General features: G+C 41.4%; 1 protein-coding gene across 5 annotated transcripts in view; it reads left to right on the forward strand.

Annotated features, from left to right (window-relative positions):
- The window catches only part of LOC115036112 (AT-rich interactive domain-containing protein 1B-like), a 158,207-nt gene that overhangs the window by 53,520 nt on the left and 83,624 nt on the right, over positions 1-21,063 (forward strand). For all 5 annotated transcript variants that reach the window (XM_029494239.1, XM_029494240.1, XM_029494242.1 and 2 more), the window contains exon 4: positions 761-865. In XM_029494239.1, coding sequence (XP_029350099.1) covers positions 761-865 — 105 coding nt within the window. The remainder of the gene's footprint in view (positions 1-760; positions 866-21,063) is intronic.

Consider the following 21,063-nt stretch of genomic DNA (forward strand, 5'->3'; position numbering starts at 1 on the left):
TATGTTGTGCCTAGTTGTGTGCGCAAGCACTCGCGTGTGATCTCTCGCTACGTCTCGCCGATCAGTTATCACTAATCCTTCCACTCAGAGCTCTTTAACAAGTTGCCATTGTGCTGCCGACGCTTAACATGATGGAGGAACGACCTCCGTGGTGAATGAAAAGAAGAGGGAGAGGGAAGGAGGTAGAGATACAGAGGGAGGGAGAGGGCAACACCTCCGACAATGGGGAGAAAATTGGTTTACACCAGATAGGCTTGTGATTACAGAGGGAAAGAAAATGACTTAGATTGAACAATAAAACCGAGTGTGTGTTTGTATTTGTGTGTGCGTGTGTGTCTGTATGTTTTGAGGATTAGTGGGTGGTTAGGCTGGGATTTGGTTGAAATGAATCGGCGGATGTGGTGTGCTGATGGGTGTGTGTTCGGACAATTTTCAGTCTGCAAGTACTGTATTAGTGTGTGTATGTCTGTGTGGCTTTTGATGCAAATTTTAGACTTATAAAGTCTTCTTGATGCAAATGAAAACCAAGCTAGTGTGCAGATGCAAAATGACTGCTGCAATTACAAGATCACACAATAGAAAATATTGCAAGGCCACAATAACTTGCCTCCAAAGTCTTTGCAGGTTGAAATATTTCCTCAATAAGAGATATAGTTTTTATACATATTGTATGACATGCCAACTCTTAACCTACAAATTTCAAGCTGTAAACTACAGTTTTGGTTAGTGTTTGTTTCTCTCTGTCTGTCTTGATTTCTAGGAGGCCCAGCAGGAGAGCTACAATAACAGGGGCCCTGCTCCAGGGAATTCTGGGAAGGCAAACAGTGAGGATACCGTCTCCCAGGACCGTCCATCCAGTCTGCCGGTGAGTGACAGATGCTTTTAGTCATCAGTAAGATAAATCTGCCGTACAATTGAATGTAGCATTACATATGTAGCCAATTTCATAAAGCTCATAGTTTAAGCAGATTTCAAGAATCCTTTGGTGCAGCAGACAACAAATCACATTTTCAAACCACATATAAACATTAGCTAATAGAAACATCTAATCTTCACTTGTAAGCCTCTCAGTCCAATCAAATGACTCCATTCACCATGCAACCCGCCTATTTGTCCCACATCCCATGGGACAATATGGATCTGACTGCTCATTTCAGAGACAGTTCAGACATGTGGTCGGTGTTTTGACTGCCGCCTATGCAGAATGCAAAAGAGGCCACGTGCATTAGCCTGTGGTCTCAGCATCATGCGCTCAGTCACACATACTCCCACATCCAAAGCAAAGCATATGCACGGACACAGACATGCCATGTAAACCCTCGTGCACTGCTTCTTGGCATTTGAGTGAGCTAAAAATCGTTAAGCAGGTTGACTGGTGGAGTAATTGAGAAAAAATTGTGAGGCCAGGCTGATCTATGAGGGGAGAGAGAGAGGGGCTGCTCCAGTTTTTTGGCTAAACTAATCGCTTTTTACTCTCTATCATTTCTCCCCTTCCAGCTCTGAGGGTAGAATAAATAGACATTTTGCAAAAGTCGCAAATATTGGCACTGCTTGAGGTGTGTGCCGTTGAATTTACCAGATACTTTGGAACAGCCTCGGGGGAGAGAGGGAGGGGCGCGATAAACTGCAAGAAAAGTCGCTTCAAATTAAGCCATAATGTTTTTCATGCACTGGTACTTTCAAAGTCTGTGTGCACTGGTCATCCTGTTTGAACATACAATGATAGCTGGCTTTACTTTGTTTCACATCAGTGGCTGATTTGTCTGTCAGTTTTCAAAGAGCTTCTGGTTACTCTACTTTCTCAAGCACAGTCACAAACTGTATCTCTTTTTCTGCTTTTTATTTTCATGACATACCACTAATAGTATGTCATCTGCTTTATCTTGGCATTTCTCCTTTTTTCTTTCATTTTCATTCTCCCACACTCTTTACCCCCTGTTCCCTTTCTCCCTCTGTCTTTCCATCTAAAGCAGCATCATGAAAGCTATTTCCCCCCTCGTGCTATAATGAGATATGGCCTTGATGTATCAGTGTGTGAATCCAGAGCGAGAGAGCAAGGCGAGGCGAGGAGCCACTGCAGTCGCGGGGGCCGTTCTATTTGAACCACAACGACTATCACCCCATATTCCCTCATCACTTTAATCCTGGTGTTTTACCCCTTGGGTTCTCCGTGGGTTTTTACATCCCATCCAAAGCGCGTTGCTCACAGAGATCCTAATCGGCGTCAAGTTTTGATGAGAGAGAGACAGAGATAGAGAAAGGCCGAGATGGATAGATGGACGGGGAGAGAGGGAGAGGGAGAAGGAGAGAGAAATTGCTCTGTGCTTGCCAGGCTCTTCCAGCAAGCTGTCACAGCAGAGATGTAACCATTTTTTTTTCTCCCCCTCTCTCTTTCTCACTCTCTTGCCGGCGTTTGATGTCAGATCTAAAGCTGCTGTCATCTTTTTTTCCCCCTTTCTCTCTGTCAGGAGGGAGGGAGTGCGGGTCGGCAAAGTGTCATGTTGTTGTTTTGGGACGAGTCTGCTGTGTGATGTGGCGGGATTTTTGAAGGAACACCAAAGAGAGACAGTGCTTTAGTAACTTATCACAAATGCAAGTCACAGCACCCCTTGGTTCTTTTAAAATGTAATGTATTAGAAACACGGCATGTCTGGCATAGCGTGTAAAATGTATCTACTTCTGTATCGTTAATGCTCTAATTACATAAACAAAGTAAGTGCTCACAATAAGCCTTTCAGTATCACCTCCATGCAGCATAAACACTGAAGTTAATGTTCTTGCCATATGTTTAGGTCTTGCATTGACAACGTATTGTGTTGCTTGTATGTAAGCCGCTTGTATGTATGTAGGTGAATGAATGAATGAGTTAACAGCGTTTTTCACTGTATACAATTTTTCAGTACCTTCATGTCTTTTAATCTGCTAAAATTGATGGTTGGAATCAGGACTGCAGTGTACGTCTTGAAGTATTTTGCAGCCTCTTCACCTATGTTGTGGTCTAACTGAGCTTTTTCCTCCAGTTGCACACAATAGTGAATTGATCAGCCAGGGCGAGGATTGTTTGTTAAGAAGATGAAACTCTTGTGCCAGAGCTGACTGTATGGTGCACATATATTTTCTCCTCCTTGTAGTTGCACATTACACTGAAAGGGGGAAAAAAAAAAACGTAACTGAAGATTGGAATGTAATGAACATTTTTGGAAGGGAAAACAAGTACCTGAAACACCCTAACATGCCTAACTGGCACTTACCATCCACTTTTGTGGTACTTCCCTACCTGATGTCCTTGCATTTCAACAGGGGTAGTACTTACGCTCCTACAGCGCTGAAGTTTTGGTAATATCCTTATTGGCAAGCTATTAAGTGTAAATAACAATAAATGTGCTTACACTTAATTTAATGTTGTGACTTTTCACATAACTATTTAACTACTGTTCACTCCATTGTGCATGTTGGTCAACAATTCTTATATTGCACAGAATTTGAAGGAAAAGGATTTCTCATCACTGGTTTTGCAGTTTTTCAAACGTTTGCATCTTTTCCCTAATGCTACTAAGCCAAGCCAGCTCTTTCAGTGAGGTGAAGATTCAGGGATTTCATACTCCCCACCTCCACTGCCCCACCAACACCCCTGTTCCAGACACTACATGTTCCCTGCTCTCCGGCGCTCCCCTGACAGCCTGCCAAGCTGCTGCACAGCCTCCCATCCTCTGGGACATGGGAGAGTATGGCTAGCCATGTGGAAAGACAGAGAGAAAGCTGGATGTGGGAGGGTGAGGTGAGGAAGAGAATGAGTAAGTGAGAGAGAGGGAGAGGGAGAGAGAGAGAGCAAAACAGTGAGGGCGTGAAGCGGTGAAGTGAAACGTGGTTATCTTTTTGTCACTTGTTCAGGGTGAGGGATGTTGAATTCAGGCTATGGGGTTCCGGCAGCGACATGTTATTCACACAAGCACACACACACACACACACACACACACACACACACACACACACGTAGATAAAAATACTTGTATGTCTTTCAGTGCTCATTTTCCATCAGACAAAAGTGAAAATTCAGAAACACTATCTATCTCTCACTGTCTCTTCCTCTCACTCCTGTCCACCTTGCCCCCTTCTCCATTTCTGAGTGTTAGGTCATGAAAGATTGACAGGGCACAGCTGGGGAGGCCTGCTCCCCTCCCCTCTCTCTCAGTATAACCGCACACTCACAATCAAACAGACCTCTTTGCTCACAAACACACATTCATCACACACTTTGATACACATTCTGTCCTCTGTGTGCCGTTTTCACACACCGAGTGTGTGTGCTCTATCAGAGCATGTCAGTCAGGCCGCCTATACAGTATGTGCTCTCACTCTGACTCTCCCCACTGCTGTGTTTTATTTTAGAGTCCCTAGGCAGGCAGACAGGCCAGCAGGCAGCACAGAGTAATGTCATCCAGCAGGGTTAGATTCAGCCTCCACATTAGTGCACACAGGAGGGAGGAGACAATAGGAGAGAAGGAGGCAGAAGGAGTCAAGAAAGCAGAGAAATGTGAGGCAGAGAAAGAAGAGAGGAACAGAGTGAAGGGGGAGAGAGGGAGGTAAGAAAATGATGGGAGAGAAAAAGGAAAAAGGGAGGCAGGGAGACTCAGAGACGAGCTGTTGTCTGGACCCTGCTGCCTATTCTTAGAACAGACAGCACCATGGAAGACCACAGCAGCTCCCTGCCACTGCTATGAACACAGAAAGTCTGAGAACAGGGCAGCTAATCTCAAGCCAGTTTCACACAGTGAGGAACAGGGGAATGCTCTTGGTCAGTGTTAAACCTGTAAACCTACACACTTAGTGCAAGTGAATAATACACTAAGAGAGTAATTTATTCATGTCCATACATGCTCCATGTGACCTTATAATTTACCATATAGTTACATTTTTTTAATTCAATAAGGGTTGAATAAACCCAAAGTCCTCTGAGTGACTGTAACATGATATCTGGGCCTGTGGTGAAACAGGGCAGACACTGATTAGAGTGCCAGTTTCTATTTTTGAATTAAACTAAACTATCAGGAACAATCTGATTGGAGTACTAGTTAAATTAAACTACTACTCTAATCAGCATCTGCCCTATTTCATCACAGACCCAGATATGACACAGCGAGTAAGAGGACCTTGGACTGATCTAAAATGCAGACAGGCTATTTTTCCGCCTTAATGCTGGCCTGTTTTCGTTTGCCTTGCCATGAATCATTTAGCACGCACACACAGTTTCATGTACACGCATGGTTTCTTGATCCTCAAGAGCCAGGAACATGTGTTTTTGCTGGGGCTGTATCACATGTTTCCCTATGGCTTGGAAACATAGACACACAGGAAGTGGAAATGGAAGTGAAGACGTTTCTCCAGGTCTTTCATCTTTATGCTCTGTGATAATACCTGAATTGTAAAAATAACACATTCACAGACATTTCGTTCTGTAACAGTCAAAATATTAAAAATTACTCAACATCAATATCCTCACCAAAAATCATCTTTGATTTTCATGTCAGTTTTGTCTCGTAAAAGCCTTCAGGGCTGGAGGAGAGCTTTAAAATGAAAAAAAACTACTCATTTAAAAAGAGCCCAACCTACAGTTGGAAGATGCATGTTTTAACCTCTGTGTTGTAAAGGACCTCCACTGTGTAAGTGTCTTTTAGCAGGACACTGAATCCCTACCAGCTGACACTGCACTTTCAGCCCCTGTGGACCAGAGACGCTCCCAAATACAATTCCCCTTTGGGGATCAATAAAGTATTTTTTTCCCTGAAAGCCTTTAGTTGTATCTTATGGCAAAATTTGATGGCTGCCCACTGTTCTACCTACTGGGAACTATGCTGGTTCATGTTGGTTGTTAAAGCAAACTGGTAACACAAGGCTGAGCCGCAGTGATAGAGAGGGGGCGAGAGAGGGAAGGAGGGAGGGAGGCATGTTTATATTCAGCAACCCCTGACAGGATGACTGACAGAGACCTCGCACAGCAAAGTGAAGGAGAGAGGCAATTCTGTGCACCTATGTGCACATACACTGCATTTTACACTTACCTACCCCTATGCTTGCACATGCATACAGCCATAAGGTGTGACAGGGTTTGTCATTTGAGAGTGAGGGGAAATGGAGAGGGATGAACTTGGTTAAGAAAACACCAGTCTGGTTCCACTGGCGCCTGTCCACCAGCCTCTCCTACAGAGGAGGAGACACAGAGGGGGAGAGAAAGGGAGAGTGATAGGGAATGAGTACTGACCCTAGAAGGAGAGAAATGTTTCCACTCTGCATCCTCTTTTTTTATCCTTTGCCCATCAGTTCTCTTTCTCTGGCTGGTGTCTTCTGTCAAAGCTTATTTCTTGTAACAGATGAACAAAAACTAGTTTAGATACAGGACAAAAGAGAACAGAGGAGGAGAGGCAGCTTGTGGTGGCTGGTTTCCATTAAAACAGCAGCAGCACACACTGCTGATCTGAATGCCAGTGACAAGCAGGATTCTGCATAAACATTTTATAAAATTAAATGATGTCAGTGGAAAGCGGATGACTGTGTGTGCGTGGGTTAGTGTGTGTGTGTGTGTTGATGTATATTTTCGTATGCATGCATTTTTATGTCTCTAGTCTTGTGTGTGATATCTCGAACACTAATCAGCCCAGAGTGAACAGAGCAGTAGTGTGTAAGTATGTATAATTTTATTTCATTATTATATATTTTTTTATGGGACAGCAAACACACATCAACACCTTTGTAAGTGTCTTCCCTGATCCAGCATGGGATAGTCAACAGTGTGATGGTGTGTGAACATAAAGGCTGCTTTAAATGAACATGACACGCTGCGTTTTGTTTCAGCTTTCCTTGTCCTTTCAAGGTGTTGCATCCTGTGCTGTTTTTAAAATGTGACCACAATCTTGACGAGACGTTACTTCAGGTCACTGTGTTCAATTATTGTTTGATTTGCTTTTGATAAAATACTTAATTTCAAAGCACCAAACAGATCAAGTGCTTACTTGATATATTGATTTCATTTTCACCAACCATTATTGCCAGATATGCCCTTCTGGCACAAAGCCCTCCTTTACAAATGGTGATTTTCTGTTACCACATTAATATTTAAATGAACTGTTAAAATCCTTTAAATGTTATTGAGCCATTCTGAAGTGAAGATTGGAAACATCCATTTTATATTCATTAATCGTGTGGCTGGGCTTTATTTTACTATATGAATCCATAAGAATTTATTGTTCAGTGCATAACACTGTGGACTGAAGTAGCAAGTATTTGAAGGTGTGTGAGATTTTTATTTTTAGTTTTTCTTTTCTCAGTATACCTTTCCCTCCGTTCATTTTTCACTCTTGATGGTCGCAGAACAAAAGTGAAAGAAATAGTTGAGATGACTGAGTGAAAGGGTATCTCACCCCCTTCTTATTTTTCCTCCTTATCTCCCTTCCACTTTCCTACCCTTCTCCCTTATTCCCCCTCTGCCTCCGGCCTGCCCCTTTACTCCCTCTTGCCCTAGCTTCACTCAGCCACTTCTAACCTTTCTGGGTTTATTTTTATGTCTGGCCCTGAATGCCTGGGCTCCCTACAGGCTGGCTGGGCAGCGGAGGAAGGAAGGAAGGAGTCAGCTGAGGAATGGAAAAGTGAAGGATCTGAAGGAGGGATTGAGGGAGAAAGGAGCCTTGAGTGGAGGACTATTCTGTCATCACCATGGCTCCCTCTGGCTGCTGGGAGGCTGAAATTACATCTGACTTTGAAGTTAGGGGCAGCAACTACGCCAGCGTTGCTATAGTGACAGGAAGTTTGTGTGTATGTGTGTGTATGTAAACTCCTTGGGAGGTTTATTATGCATAATCCTCACTGTGACTAGTCCTGATGGCATTACAGTGCTGTTATTAATCTACTCTCATAAGATACCTGTGCTTTAAACACATTGGCACACACAAACACATCTGTGAATCCACACTACGATACACACACGCACACAAACACACACGACCCATTTCACAGCTGGATTCAAACTTCACGTTGAGTCTTTTACAGATTAAGATAAAGTTTTTCCTCTTATTATCTTTGAGAAGGTTTAGCTGGCAGCACAGTGTGCTCAAAGGCAAATGTTCATGTAAAGACACACAACTACACACATACACATATATTCAGAGTTGTTCTGATTGTGGATAGCTGTGTTTGGGTTGTTTTAACTGCTAATATCCGTCTGAGTCCTTGAATATTTATGGATTTTGTTTCATCAAACTTGATGGACGGATAGGTACATAGATAGATAGACAGATAGATGGATGGATGGATGAAAAAGAGGAAGGGAAGGAGAGAAGAGACATATATGAAGAGGAGAGATGGAGGGATAGAGAGTGAAAATAATGTTCCATTAATGCCGAGCCAGGCTCTTGCTGAGGGCCCAGCGCCAATCTGCATCTCCCCACAGTCTGCCTGCTATACATTTTTCATGAACGCTGAGCGAGAATTAGCGACGGATTGCTGCTGTAAATCGCTTCTCCTTGGTTGGGGGCCGATGAAGAGAGAAAATAGGAAGGTTGAGAGTAATGTAGGGAGGGAACAGTGCAGAAATGAGGAGAGGTGAAATGGAAAAAGAGGATGGGATGATTGAAGGGGATGCAGGGAATGGAGTGGAGAAAAGTATAAAACAGTATTTCACAGGCGTAGTGTACATGAATGATATCGACTTATTATGACCACCATATACTTTAGAAAGTCACATTCATTGTCCTTCATATGTATGTGGTCATAATGCAGCTATGGCATTTTGTCTAATGTAACTTTGCACTGATCACTTTTGGGCTATGTCTAGAGCAGTGGTTGCCTTTCATGCTCAGGCAATAGATGAACAACAGAATAATCTGCTACATTTTATATCTTCTTCATTCTATGCTGGCAACTGATACACAGTTTGTATCAGATCCACTAAAGTTATTTTTCTATATCTAATTTCTTCTGCCCTCATTAAAATCATCATAGGAAGTCATAGGAAGTGCAGCTAATCCAATACACAAGGTTACAGAATTAACCAGTCTGCTAATTTGACTTTTAACGGTCTCTAAAAGAGCACAAACCAACATATCCTAATGTGGTTCAGGGTCATTGGATACTGTATATCCCATAATGCATCCATTTGTTTTGTAAGACAAGTTGTCTGTTAAACAGTAGAATACATCTGTTCTCTCCAAGCTGAAAGAGCCCCAGTGACATCACTTTAATGAACTTGCGCAAGTCTTTCAGAGACACACTAGCTATCATTATTGTTATTATTGTTAGATGTTATACTGATTGACAAGATAAGTAGTGCTTCCCATGACTAATAAACTGGCCTTTAGGTGTAAAGACAGTGAGTGCCTCTTTTATTTCTTGATAATGTGTTGTTTTTGTTATGTAGTTTCCTCTCCTCTCTCCTCTCTTCTCCTCTCCTCTTCTCATATTTCCTCTCCTTGGCCTGTGCACCATATAGCTTTGACCCCAATCTTAGCCTGCCCTCTCCACTCCAATATAGTCCACTTTCATTTTCTATTGGTGGCCTTGTGCTGTCATTACAGACCCTCACTGGCCACCTGACGGACTGCCTTACTCATGTGCTGACTGGTTCACTGACTAGTAGTCCACCTTCTCTGTGTTGCTCTGAAGAACAATTTTCCAGTCAGTCATCACATAGTCACTTCATAACAGCAATTCTGTTATTTCATATCCCATAAGTCAGTGTTTTGCAGCTGAGTTCTTTCTTGGGTTTCTTTTAAAATATAATTTAGAATTCTATCTCAAATATTTCCAGACCTACACCATATTTATTGTAATTTCCACAGTGTGCTTTATGTTCTGACTTGGCCCTGACACCATTTGTGTAATTTTTCTAACAGTGCAGCCGGGATGCCCTGTCACTGTTTGACTGTCCACTTCTACAATATTTTTGCTTTGCCACCTATTGGATTGACACAGACGTGTGTGTTTATGTATCGATGATGAAAATAAATAGGTCTTTCGAGAGAGAGAGAGAGGTGTGTGTGTGTTGTGTGTGTGTGTGTGTGTGTGTGTGTGTGTGTGTGTGTGTGTGTGTGTGTGTGTGTGTGTGTGTGTGTGTGTGTGTGTGTGTGTGTGTGTGTGTGTGTGTGTGTGAGGCCTATGATTGCTGCTGTAATCTGCTCTCTCCTGCCAGCCACAGTTATTACAGTTGTCGATATGGTGCTCAGGGCTTTATAGACACAAGCAACAAGACTCAGTCTGGACACCTGCCAGAGTGTGTATGTTTGTGTGCCAAAGTGCTTTTTATTTGTTTGTGCCCTTGTGGTTCACATGTGTCCATGATCCTTTGCTCTATGTGTATGTAATTGAGCTCTGTTCTCATGTAAAGACCAGCCCAACAGTGTGTTAATTACTTTTGTTACAAAGTGTTAATCCCAGCAGTGTGCATGATATGTGTGGTGTGAGTCTTTATTTTATTCTAGTCCTGCATGCTTGTGTATATACATGGATGAGCGTGTGTGCACACGTGGGCTCAGCTAAGTTTCTTCCTTGTTTAAAGACTTGTTTGCTTCAGTGTAAATGGGCAGAAATGGGGGGGACAAAACAGCGTGGGAAGAGGGAAAAAGGCTTCAGTGTCTGGAAGGTGTTGCAGAAGAGTCAAAGAGGGAGCAGAGGAAGAAACAGACAGAGAAAGGGGAAAAGAGGGAGGCGGGAACAGGGATTTTGGTTGGCGAGGGAGGCAGGGAAGGTGGCATTGAGATGTGGAGGGCTTTTCTTCTGGTGGCATTCAGCCCTAACTGATGCCTGTTGTTCAGTCCACTTCTACTGTTTACTGTCCTGCCAGCCTGATTACTATCAGGGCTTGGCAGAGGTCTACAACAGGACTAAAACAATGTTTGTGTAACATTTGCTTTTGTAACACTTTCATACGTGCATAATCACACACACATAGACACACACTATAAGGGTCGCTGATGGCCCATTTTCCCAGTCGCACTGCTCTTTTGGAAGTGTACAACCATCTGTCAGAGTTGGCCAAACGATTAAACAAATCTTCCCTCTCTGTGTCTCTTTTCCTCTGTGTATGTGTGTGCGTGTGTTTGTGCGCCAACAGTGTGATTGGGTTCTCCACGCATATCAGCAACCTGTGACCTCTGAGAGGCAAGAAAAGCCTGTCTCCATCGGCATGTGTGCGCGTGTCTGTTCCTTTGTTTTGCTGAAATAAAACACTCCACTCTAGATGGAGGCACCACAGTGAAAATTGAGAAACAATATCCCCTTTGTTCAGATTAAACATCTTGTTTTTAATGGATTCTTTATGAACTCTAATTCTTGGAAATGTTTCTCTGTTCTGCGTAAGGTTTGCTTGTTATAATTGATTCTTATTAAGTTGTAATTGTTGTCTCTCTATGGGCTGAGTACATTTTAATTATTTCATTATGTATTAAGGCCCCCTGAGCCTACATCATCCATAAAAACCCAGTGGAAATTTGGAAAAAATATGCAAAAGCTCATCTTAAACAAATAACTCTTGACCTTTCAGAGGCAATGGGTTTATGATAATGGTATGGTAATTTTTGTTAAAACTGGAGTGTACATATCTGTGTAACAGAGTCTGTGAAATTTCTCTGAGCAAGACTTTGAGCTTGTGTTTGAATTTGTTAGCATACTGGTAATGTGTAAGACATTAGAGCAAAAAGAGAGCAAGGACACATGACTAGACAACAGAAAAAAGAAAATGAAAGTCACAAAATGGGTTTCATTCTTCGGGAGAGATTGTAAGATAAATGAAAAATAATGTTCAAACACTGTGCTGTACCTTTTTATTGAAGATTTTGCGCTTCATGCTGGCTTTTTAGATTTAATCTTATCTAAATTTACATAAATTGATATTATAGATATTAGAAACTATCAGTGAATATTAAATGATCATGTTTAGATTTTGAGTCAATATTGTCAATCAATTAGACTGTCACCTAAATTAATCTGGTGGATACAGAGCAACAAGTTATCTCTCTTTTCACATAATAAATTCAGTTTTCCTTAAGGTCTTCTTTTGTGTCCACTGTTTCCTGAGGGAAATATCTTTCCTTAGCTGTTAAATGCTCTGGTATGTTTACCTGATAGTTGCAATGCAGGCAGCATAGACGCACAGAGTATTTTTCTCTTCTTTTTTTGTTGCTGCTGTGGCTGTAAAATGAGAGCAGTAATTGAACCATAACCGTAACAACGCTGAGTGAAAAAAAGAAAAGAAGACAAACTTCTATGAGCAGAAGATACTCTGTTGGTTAATCAAACTTATGAGCAGTCATTTGCCATATTAAAAGAGTGACCTTTCCTTTCTGTTAAAGGCTCATACATAGTTGTGTATATATATTTTGATATATGTCACTTAACTTTAAAATTCTTTGATTCTCACTCTTTTATTAGTCAGTACATCTTGCTGTATTCCACTCTTCCTAAGAGCAGAGTTTTTAAATTTACTAGTAATAATGAAATATTAAATTACATTAAGTCAGTTCTTACTTTTGTTCAAAGACACTTATCAGCCAAATGATCTGAGTACTTGGTCAAAAGCAACCTCAGCAGAAGAATCATCAAAAGACCTGTCCTTTTCTTTCAGTGAGGGCTTTACACACAAACCAACACACGTACACATAGACAGTAGGGGCAATTTCGAAATATCTTGTGAGAGCGTTGCATAGCATTGGGCTCATGACATGTGGTGTGTTTCCTCTTAGGGAGGTGCATCCATTAGCAGCCATATTACTGGCACAAAGTGGTTCATTGGTTGGTAGGAAAATATTACCAAGGAGAGATGAGAAGTGAGAGATAGATGGAACGATGGAGAGGTAAAAGGATGAAGAGTGAGCGAGAGGAAGTAATGAAGAAAGGCAGCTCAGGCAGGGCTTTCGAATTGAGTTACAGCTGTTATGATTTGTCGTCTCTCAAGTCTTTTTCACTTTTTGTTTCCGCCCCATTCTCTCTCACCCTCAGGGCTTTGGGAGGTTTTTATCTTTCTAATGAGCCGTTGATTCTTTCTTTTTTCTTTTTTTTTTTGTCTTTTCTTTTTGTCATTACTTCATTCGTTCTGGATGGAAGGCAATATTTGTCATACTGTCAAGCCAATGTTTGTGTCTAGCACATGTGTGTGTCTGTGCCTGTCAACTGCAGCGGAGCTAAGTGGTGTAAAGTGTTTACGCCGTTGTTTTAGTTGGCGTTGGTGGTAGAAGTTGACACAGGGGTCACAGCAGTTGGCACACTGGCCTCGGTGACCATGTTGTATTTCCCAACCTTATCAATATGCAGCTCAGTGGGTGGTTTGCACTTGACTTGATTGCTTTAATTGGTTGGACCCAGTCGCCACACACACACACACACACACACTTCCACAGACACACAACAGTTACAACAGGTTACAACAGTTTCTGCCGTGCAATGCTGGATCCAAGTGTGTTGTTTTGATATTTTGTCCAGCAAATGTGGGACTCTGCACTGTTCGGTTCAACTTTGCATGAGTCATTTTTCTCCTACACACTCATATGCATATTCTGTAAACACACACGCATGCATGCACACACACTCGTGTACATATACAAACAGACAGTTCAGAGTAGGGAGAAGTTTAAAGGTGATTCTCTGTTATGAGCAAAAATGATAAATATGTATAAGACGCAGATTGTAACGCCTGCTCTCTCATACACACACAAACGTGCACACAAACACACATGCACATGAAGTCTCCAGTGTGTTTGTATGCGTCAGTGACTGTGTATATATGGGTATCAATGACTGTTTGGACGTAACTTCAGCAAGCATTTGCTGACTTGCTGGCTTGGCTTGGATAGCAGGTTTGTTTATGAATGTGTATGTGTGCGTGCATGCGTGTGTGTGTGTGTGTGTGTGAGAGAGAGAGAGACTGAGCAAGAGAGTTAAAATTATGTGGAAATCAAATTCACCTTGAAGTGTCCTTCTCTCTCCCCTCGCCGCCCCCGTATTTTTGCCTTCGTTTCTGCTTTGAACGCACTGCAGCACTCAGTTCAAAGAGAAATGGCTGCTTGTGTGTGTGTGTGTGTGTGTGTGTGCACACGTGTGTGTGTGTGTGTGTGTGTTCAGTTTGTGTTTGTTAGGAATAAAGCAGGGTTTGAGATGGAAAAAGAGAAAGACCCCCCTATCCTTCCCCATCAAAGAGCAGCCAGGCTTAGTGGAGCGCTCGTCCTTCTGCCATCATCCCCTCTCACCACCCCCTCTCTCAATTAAGACCAGCCTGAGACAGGGGCAGGGGCGCAGAGGGTGAGACAAGGGCAACACAGGAAAAGAGGAGGTGACAGAGGGAGAAGGGATGGAGTGAATCAGCTTAAGATGGAGAGAGGATAGTGCTGTCATAGAAAGAGAAGAGCCTTCATTTCAGTTTTTGTTTGGGCCTCAGTGACCTTTCACCTTTCTGTTCCAATTCAGGACAGAAAGAACAGCAAACAAGGCTGGATCCTTTCAACAGTGTTCTGCTTTCCTCTGGGGGATTTTTAATCTTTCATTGCTTCCCGCTTTGTGATAAAGTGGAACATTTTGTGACTAGGATTATTTTAGATGCCTTTACATGGATGGATCCATGTTTATTATTTATTTTTTATTTAGCTATTTACTTATATAAATTGTGTACAGAGAAGGTGTGTGAATGCATGCTTATTTGTGTGCAGATTGATTGTTTTTCCTACATGTGCACACATCATTTTGAGCTTGTGTATCAACATGGTACTTGTGTGCACACGTTCCTACACTAACACCCTGGGGAACCTATTGCAGCACATGACCTAAAGGTCACCCACAGGGAGCAATTGACAGCTTCAGATTAGTGCTCGATATCTGATATTCACAATTGACTTTTCACAAGATAATCAAACATGATTAATGTCTCCAGTCCTCCATGTTCGACTTTGTGTTTTGAACCTGAGAAAATGTAATAGGAAGAAGGGAGGAAGAAATTGATGGATGGAGGTGGAAGGAGAGAAAGAAGAATATTTCCAGGGCATCAAATGGGGAGAAATTAAGGTAGACACAAAGGTTATAATGACACAGGGCAATGCAGACTCTTGAGGATCTTGGAAAATAAAGAGAAAGAAAGACAGACAACAGGTAAACATTTAGACTGCAAGAGAAGAAGCAGCCACATCCTCACCAGGCAAGAACGTGTGTTCACCAACCTCTCCCTTCCTTCCTCACTCACTCACTCTCTTCTGAGTCCCACCAAGGCTGTTTTAAGGCGAGGAAGCAGCAGGCCAAGAGACAGAAAAGGTCACCTCATCTTTCTCTCCCTCCCTGCTTCGTTCTTTCCATCTCTGAAATGATTTCCACTCAAACTCCTCGGTCAACTTCATTTTCCCCTGGTTACAGCAAGAAATGCTGCAGTTTGGTGCCAGAATAAAGAAAGATTGCCAGAGACAGATGAGGAAACTTTTATATCTTTGATGTGTAGGTGCTTCTCTGACCGTTTTGTTTAGAGGGGAATTGCCTCTGAAACACAGAGCAGTTAGAATATTAATTTACTTGTTGCCATCTTTATTGTCACAACTTCTGCTTTAATTGAAAGGGAAATGTTGCTTTTAATCCAATACTTCCTCTTACCACTTTGCTTCTATAAGATGTGTATGTGGAATGAAATAAAACTAGATAAGATACTCTCACGATCTTTGCTCATTTTAGTTGTGTAAAACAGGTCATTAGAATGTTTCTTTCTCTTTTACAATAAAATAAACAAAGACAATCAGCTTTAACAAATGTGTTTTTCTTTAGTGGCCCCATCTCTACTCACACTTTCCATTTTGTGTGTCCCTGCACCTTTCTGCACCTTTCAAATTTTCCCTCATTCCTCCTCTCCTTTCTATTTTTCACCATCCTTTCCATTGTGACCTCACTTCGCCTTATTTCCTGTTGTCCTCCCTCCTCTCCCACTCAGCTCCAGGAGGCCACTCCTTTTGGAGGCTGTAGCCACCAAAAGGTCAGTACCAGCTGACATTTTCTGTGGAACCTCATTGATTTCTGCTTGGCACATTGTGATTGGCCAACCAGAGCTGCCTCCATTACCCACCAATCCCCTTTAACCAGGAAGTAAGCCAGCCAGCTGACCCCTGAGTCAACCAGCTCCAAATAGCTTTTTTTCTGTTGTGTACTTGTTCTATATTTCTCTTTTCTGCCTGCACATCTCCCTGCAGGCTGAGAAAAGAGGGAAAGGAGACGAGGGTGAATGGATGAAGAAAAGGTATTTAGGTTTAAAATGAAAGTTTATAAGTTTATAATTATAGTTGTAGACCCGATAGGTCTCACACAGGTGTTTGATATGGCCTCAGAGGGCTCTTGCAAAATAACCTGTATAATTGTACTTTGCTTATTTAGAAATTCAATATTTTTAATTTATATCTCTTCATATCATAGTGGAACCCCTTCAGAATAAAAGTCAATCGTTTCCTATGGTTTATAGAGGGATATTTGCACCAGGTAACCCTAATCCTCCTCAAGACCTACCTATAGTTATTATTGATTTTCAATGTTAATTAGTTTACTTGCTACCTTAAACTCAGAATTTGTTTATTTAGCCTCTTTACTCTCCTCTCAACTGTTAAAGGCATCTTAGCACTGACTAACAGATTCTTCAGACGTGTGTGCAAATTAACATTTTAACACATTTCAAATTTAGACATTATATCAAGCCAGTTTCTGCTGCTCACTAGATGACATGATGATACAAGTTTCAACTGTGAAAAAAGTGAAAGTGCTAAACTTGAAAGGAGCTGAGAGCATCTTTCAGCTGTGTGCGTCTGAATATTCACTGCTTGTGTACACCCTGGCTGATGTATGAACTTAGCTGTGCATAACATACTGTATATCAGAGTGTTATTCCAGCATCCCTGTCTGCCTCTCTCTCTGTCAGTGTTTTCTTTCTCCTGCCCCTCTTGGCTATGCTGGTTCTTCCTGCAGAAACGCCATCCTCGGGAGACAGCAGTGGCGGCGCTGGTAGAAAATGTCCGATCGCAATGGCGTAAACAAAGAAGCAGGCAGCTCTCGGTCTTTCTCTGTGAAGTGATAATGTGTTCCCCACGCTGTTTTTGTTCTCATGCTAATGAAGTGGACAGCATCAGTAATCACTTTCAAACCCTCAACCAGGGAAAAAGTAGAAACGGCAAAACAAAGGCTCGAACAAAAGGATGCTGTGCTGTTGTGAGTGTGGTCGTCGAAATAGAAGTGGATGTTTGTTTGAAGTGGGCTTGTGTGTGTTTCAGTTTTCTCTGTATTTGTGCGGACCCACAGCTATACTGGAGACCACCGTGACTTACTGCATGGGAGAGGTCAAAGGTCACTTGATTCATCTGATGAGGAAAAATAATGCTCAAATGGAACAGAACAAAATCCTTGTTATCGGCTCTAGTTGACGGGATTAAGTGTGATTATATACAGTGGGGGACAAAGTGCTGAACTTTATTACTTGAGTGGAAGTACAGATACTGTACTCTTGGTTAAATATTAGTCCAACACAAGTGAAAGTTGTTCCATCCAATTTCTACTTGAGTTAGAGTTCTGGAGTACTTGCTTCTGAAAATACAAGTTCATTTTTGTTTCAGTTTCAACACTTTTTTGTATTTTTGCCACAATGAATGTACAGAACCTAATGACTGATACAACCTACTGAATGTAACAAGTGGCTTCTAGAACCTGCAGAATAAAACAGCTGTAGAACATGATATGAAGTTTGTAGGAATACTGATTGAAACATAAATTTTTTTTTTTTAAACCCAATTTCCCCCATTATTTAAGTAACGATAGTTCAACATTAACCTGCCCAATCTCAGTAGTGCATGCACAATATAATAATACAATACAATACAATATATATATATAACCAAAAACACATTTCCTCTGCGGACTTTGAAGTTATAATTAAAAGCCACGAGTAACGAAAAACTTCATAGAAATGTAGTGGCACCATGACTACAATGTTTGTTTTCCAGCATGCAATCCACTCTACTGCGTCTTGCTTAATAATAAAAAAAAAAAAAAGAAAAGAAACTTTTCTTTTTTTTTTTTATCTCCATGTGATACCTGTATCGAGTGTCAAATCTCACTTCTCTTTGAAGGGCCTGTTCAGATTTGTCCTCCATGCTGTAAGTCTTCATTTTGCAGTGAGTTGGAGACAGCTGCGGCAGACAGCCTCACTTTACCTTGTTTACTGCGAAGAAATAAACTTGAAAGTCCAGTCTCGCTCACCAGCTGCTGTTGCAGATTGAAAACTCACTTTAACTTCCCTCAAGAAAATAAAAATATGTTAAAAGGCCGGTAATACTGCTCACAAACATCATTACTGATTGATTAAAACAATATTGTGGAATTGGAATGCCACTTGACTTATTTTGTACTAGATAGTATGATGGGAATTCTTTGCAGTGCCATGTAAATGCTCAGCATCTAGAGGTAAAACAGAGAAAAATAATTTCAACAGTTAAGCAAAATCTCAGCACCATAAAATAAAATGACAGATCCTGTTGCTAAAACAGGTTTTAGTCATAAAGCCTATCCAAGTAGATGAAGGAGGAATCTAAACTTTCATTTCCTGCTTGGTTTCTTTCTATACATTAATGGCTCCTCTCCTCCTCCTCCTCCTCCTCTTTCATCTCATCTCAGCTTTTTCTTTTTTCAAATCTGGTCTTGTTTTCCTCGGGGCTGACAGAGTTTAGTCCGTAAACCTGAATTGCTGCCTCCAGAGAGATGTTTGTTTACTGGAGACTTTGGAAATGGCAGCATGCACTATACACAATAAATAGTTGTCAAAGATTTTGTGTAAGTGTGCGTGTGTCCAGTTCCTTTTTTATGCAGGTGTTTCTTCGCCCTCATGGTGTGATCACATTAGTGCTATGTGCATGTTCTCATATTTGTGAGCACTCGTGTTTATCTGCCTGTGTGGATGTGTGTGTGTGTGATTGTGTGAGCTCTCTCGGTGGAAGACATTAGGCTGCAGTAACAAGCTATTGATTGGACTGGGCGGGCGGCTGCTGCTGATCTCTCATGGAAACACTGAAGCAGGGAACAAGACACACATGCTCCTATAGCAGAGACTTGAATACATAAGACATTAATAAGAGGATAAAACAACATAATAAAATGGCGAGTTCTGTTTTGTTTTTGTCTTAATGACATCTTGCTTTTGGTGAGGTTTCTATGCTCTCCCTCTGTTGGGAAATCAGCTGGAAAATGCTGGAATTTTCAAGTGATAAAGCTGAGTTTTGTCTTTTCTTTGTCTGTTTTAGTTATGACTGAAGCGTCTAACCTCTCAGCTATTAAACATCACTTTCAGAGAGTGGATAACTCCTCACTGGGAGGACATACCCATGTGGGTTTTTTAAAACAATAAAAGTAAAACCTTTGATCAGCCCAGTATCAGTGATTAGTTATAGAGGAACACCACAGTGGACATTTATTCATAATAAAATGTCACATTGGGAAGCTGCTGTCAAAAATATTCCCTCCATTTTTATGGGTTCAAAATAAAGAAACTGTTAGGCTCTCACTTTTAGTTTCCCTCTGTACACACACACACACACACACACACACACACACACACACAGAGTCATAGACAGATCAGCTTTGGGTACTGGCGTGATGTTGGCGTCCCAAAGGTAATTAGACTGAGTCTGTCACTGGCTGCGCTACAGCAGCTCAAATACCTGGACCGACTCTACTACACCTGTCTGGAGGCAAAAACCTGTATGTGTGTCTGTGTCAATATATTTAGCGATATACAATACATGTCTTTGAATGAGGTGGTGTTGTGCTAGGTGTCTGTGTCTTTACGAAGTGTGCATGTGTGGTGTGTGTGTGTGTATGTATGTGTTTACAGCATGTGTGCCTGTGTGCATGTGTCATCACCTGCCAGCACACAGTTATTTTGACATCACTCTGATCTGGGTGATAAGCCTTAACAACAGGAGCATATATGATCATCCTCTCTCTCTCTCTCTCTCTCTCTCTCTCTCTCTCACTCATAGACACATGCACACGCACACTAGTGTAGATGAAAGGCTAGATGTCTGGATTATAGAGGAGCTAACATGACAAGGCTGTTATCTACTATGCTCTTTATGAATATCACTAGATGGTCTTTAGGATAGATGGCGCAGGCTTTGATGATCGTTGTGTTACTGCAATGACATTTTGGCAGTTGTGTACACTCAAAAACACACCACAACATAATGCGCTAAGCTCAAACACACGCATACACACACACACAATTGAAATGTGGGGATTTTCATGCAAGCTGTCGCCTTCTCTCTCACACGGTTAGATACACATTTCAGGGGGAACACAATGCTACATCTCTTATACTTTTCTTCCTAGGTTATACAGTATATATATATATATATATTTATTTATTTTTTTAATAATTTTTTTGTACTCTAAGACACACAACCAAAAACAGTGTTTTGTGTTTTAAGCAGTATGAAGACAACAAAGGTTAGTTAGTTTGACCTCTGCCTACTGCCTTATGCCCTTTTTTCGATCTATTGAAAAGGTAAAAACACACAAAAGCGCAATGACTGTAGGCTAAAATTAGTTCCGTAATTGGGATAATTTTTGGAGAGGAGCAATAAAGAAATTCAAAGGAAGCAGAATCCCTCTTCCCCTTCCTCGCACAGCATTTCATTTCCAAATTGAGCTTTCTTCTCTGTGTTTATTTCTGATGGCTTTACGCCACTAGTTACATCCTAATAGGATTTTTGCTCATAAATGAACCTGGCTCGTTCCTACTTTTGGGCCAATTCTGCTCTTTGACCGCTCACTGTTCAATTGTATTTTTATTTATTTATTTTTTTTACTATTGCTGTTATTGCCATTATTTTTAATAAATGCAGGATGTTCCTGAATTTCCCCACATAGTTGGAGCACAGTTCCCTAAAACAGGCCTGTCACATTATTACCTGACTGAGACAGATACAGGGTGCACTCAGCAGCTCCAACAAGATTAACAAAATTCAGTCACACAAAACATGCTAATGCTCATTTAAGCATTTATTATTGAATTATGAATTATAAACT

Source organism: Echeneis naucrates, chromosome 22, assembly GCF_900963305.1.
Source record: "Echeneis naucrates chromosome 22, fEcheNa1.1, whole genome shotgun sequence".
Classification (NCBI taxonomy): domain Eukaryota; kingdom Metazoa; phylum Chordata; class Actinopteri; order Carangiformes; family Echeneidae; genus Echeneis; species Echeneis naucrates.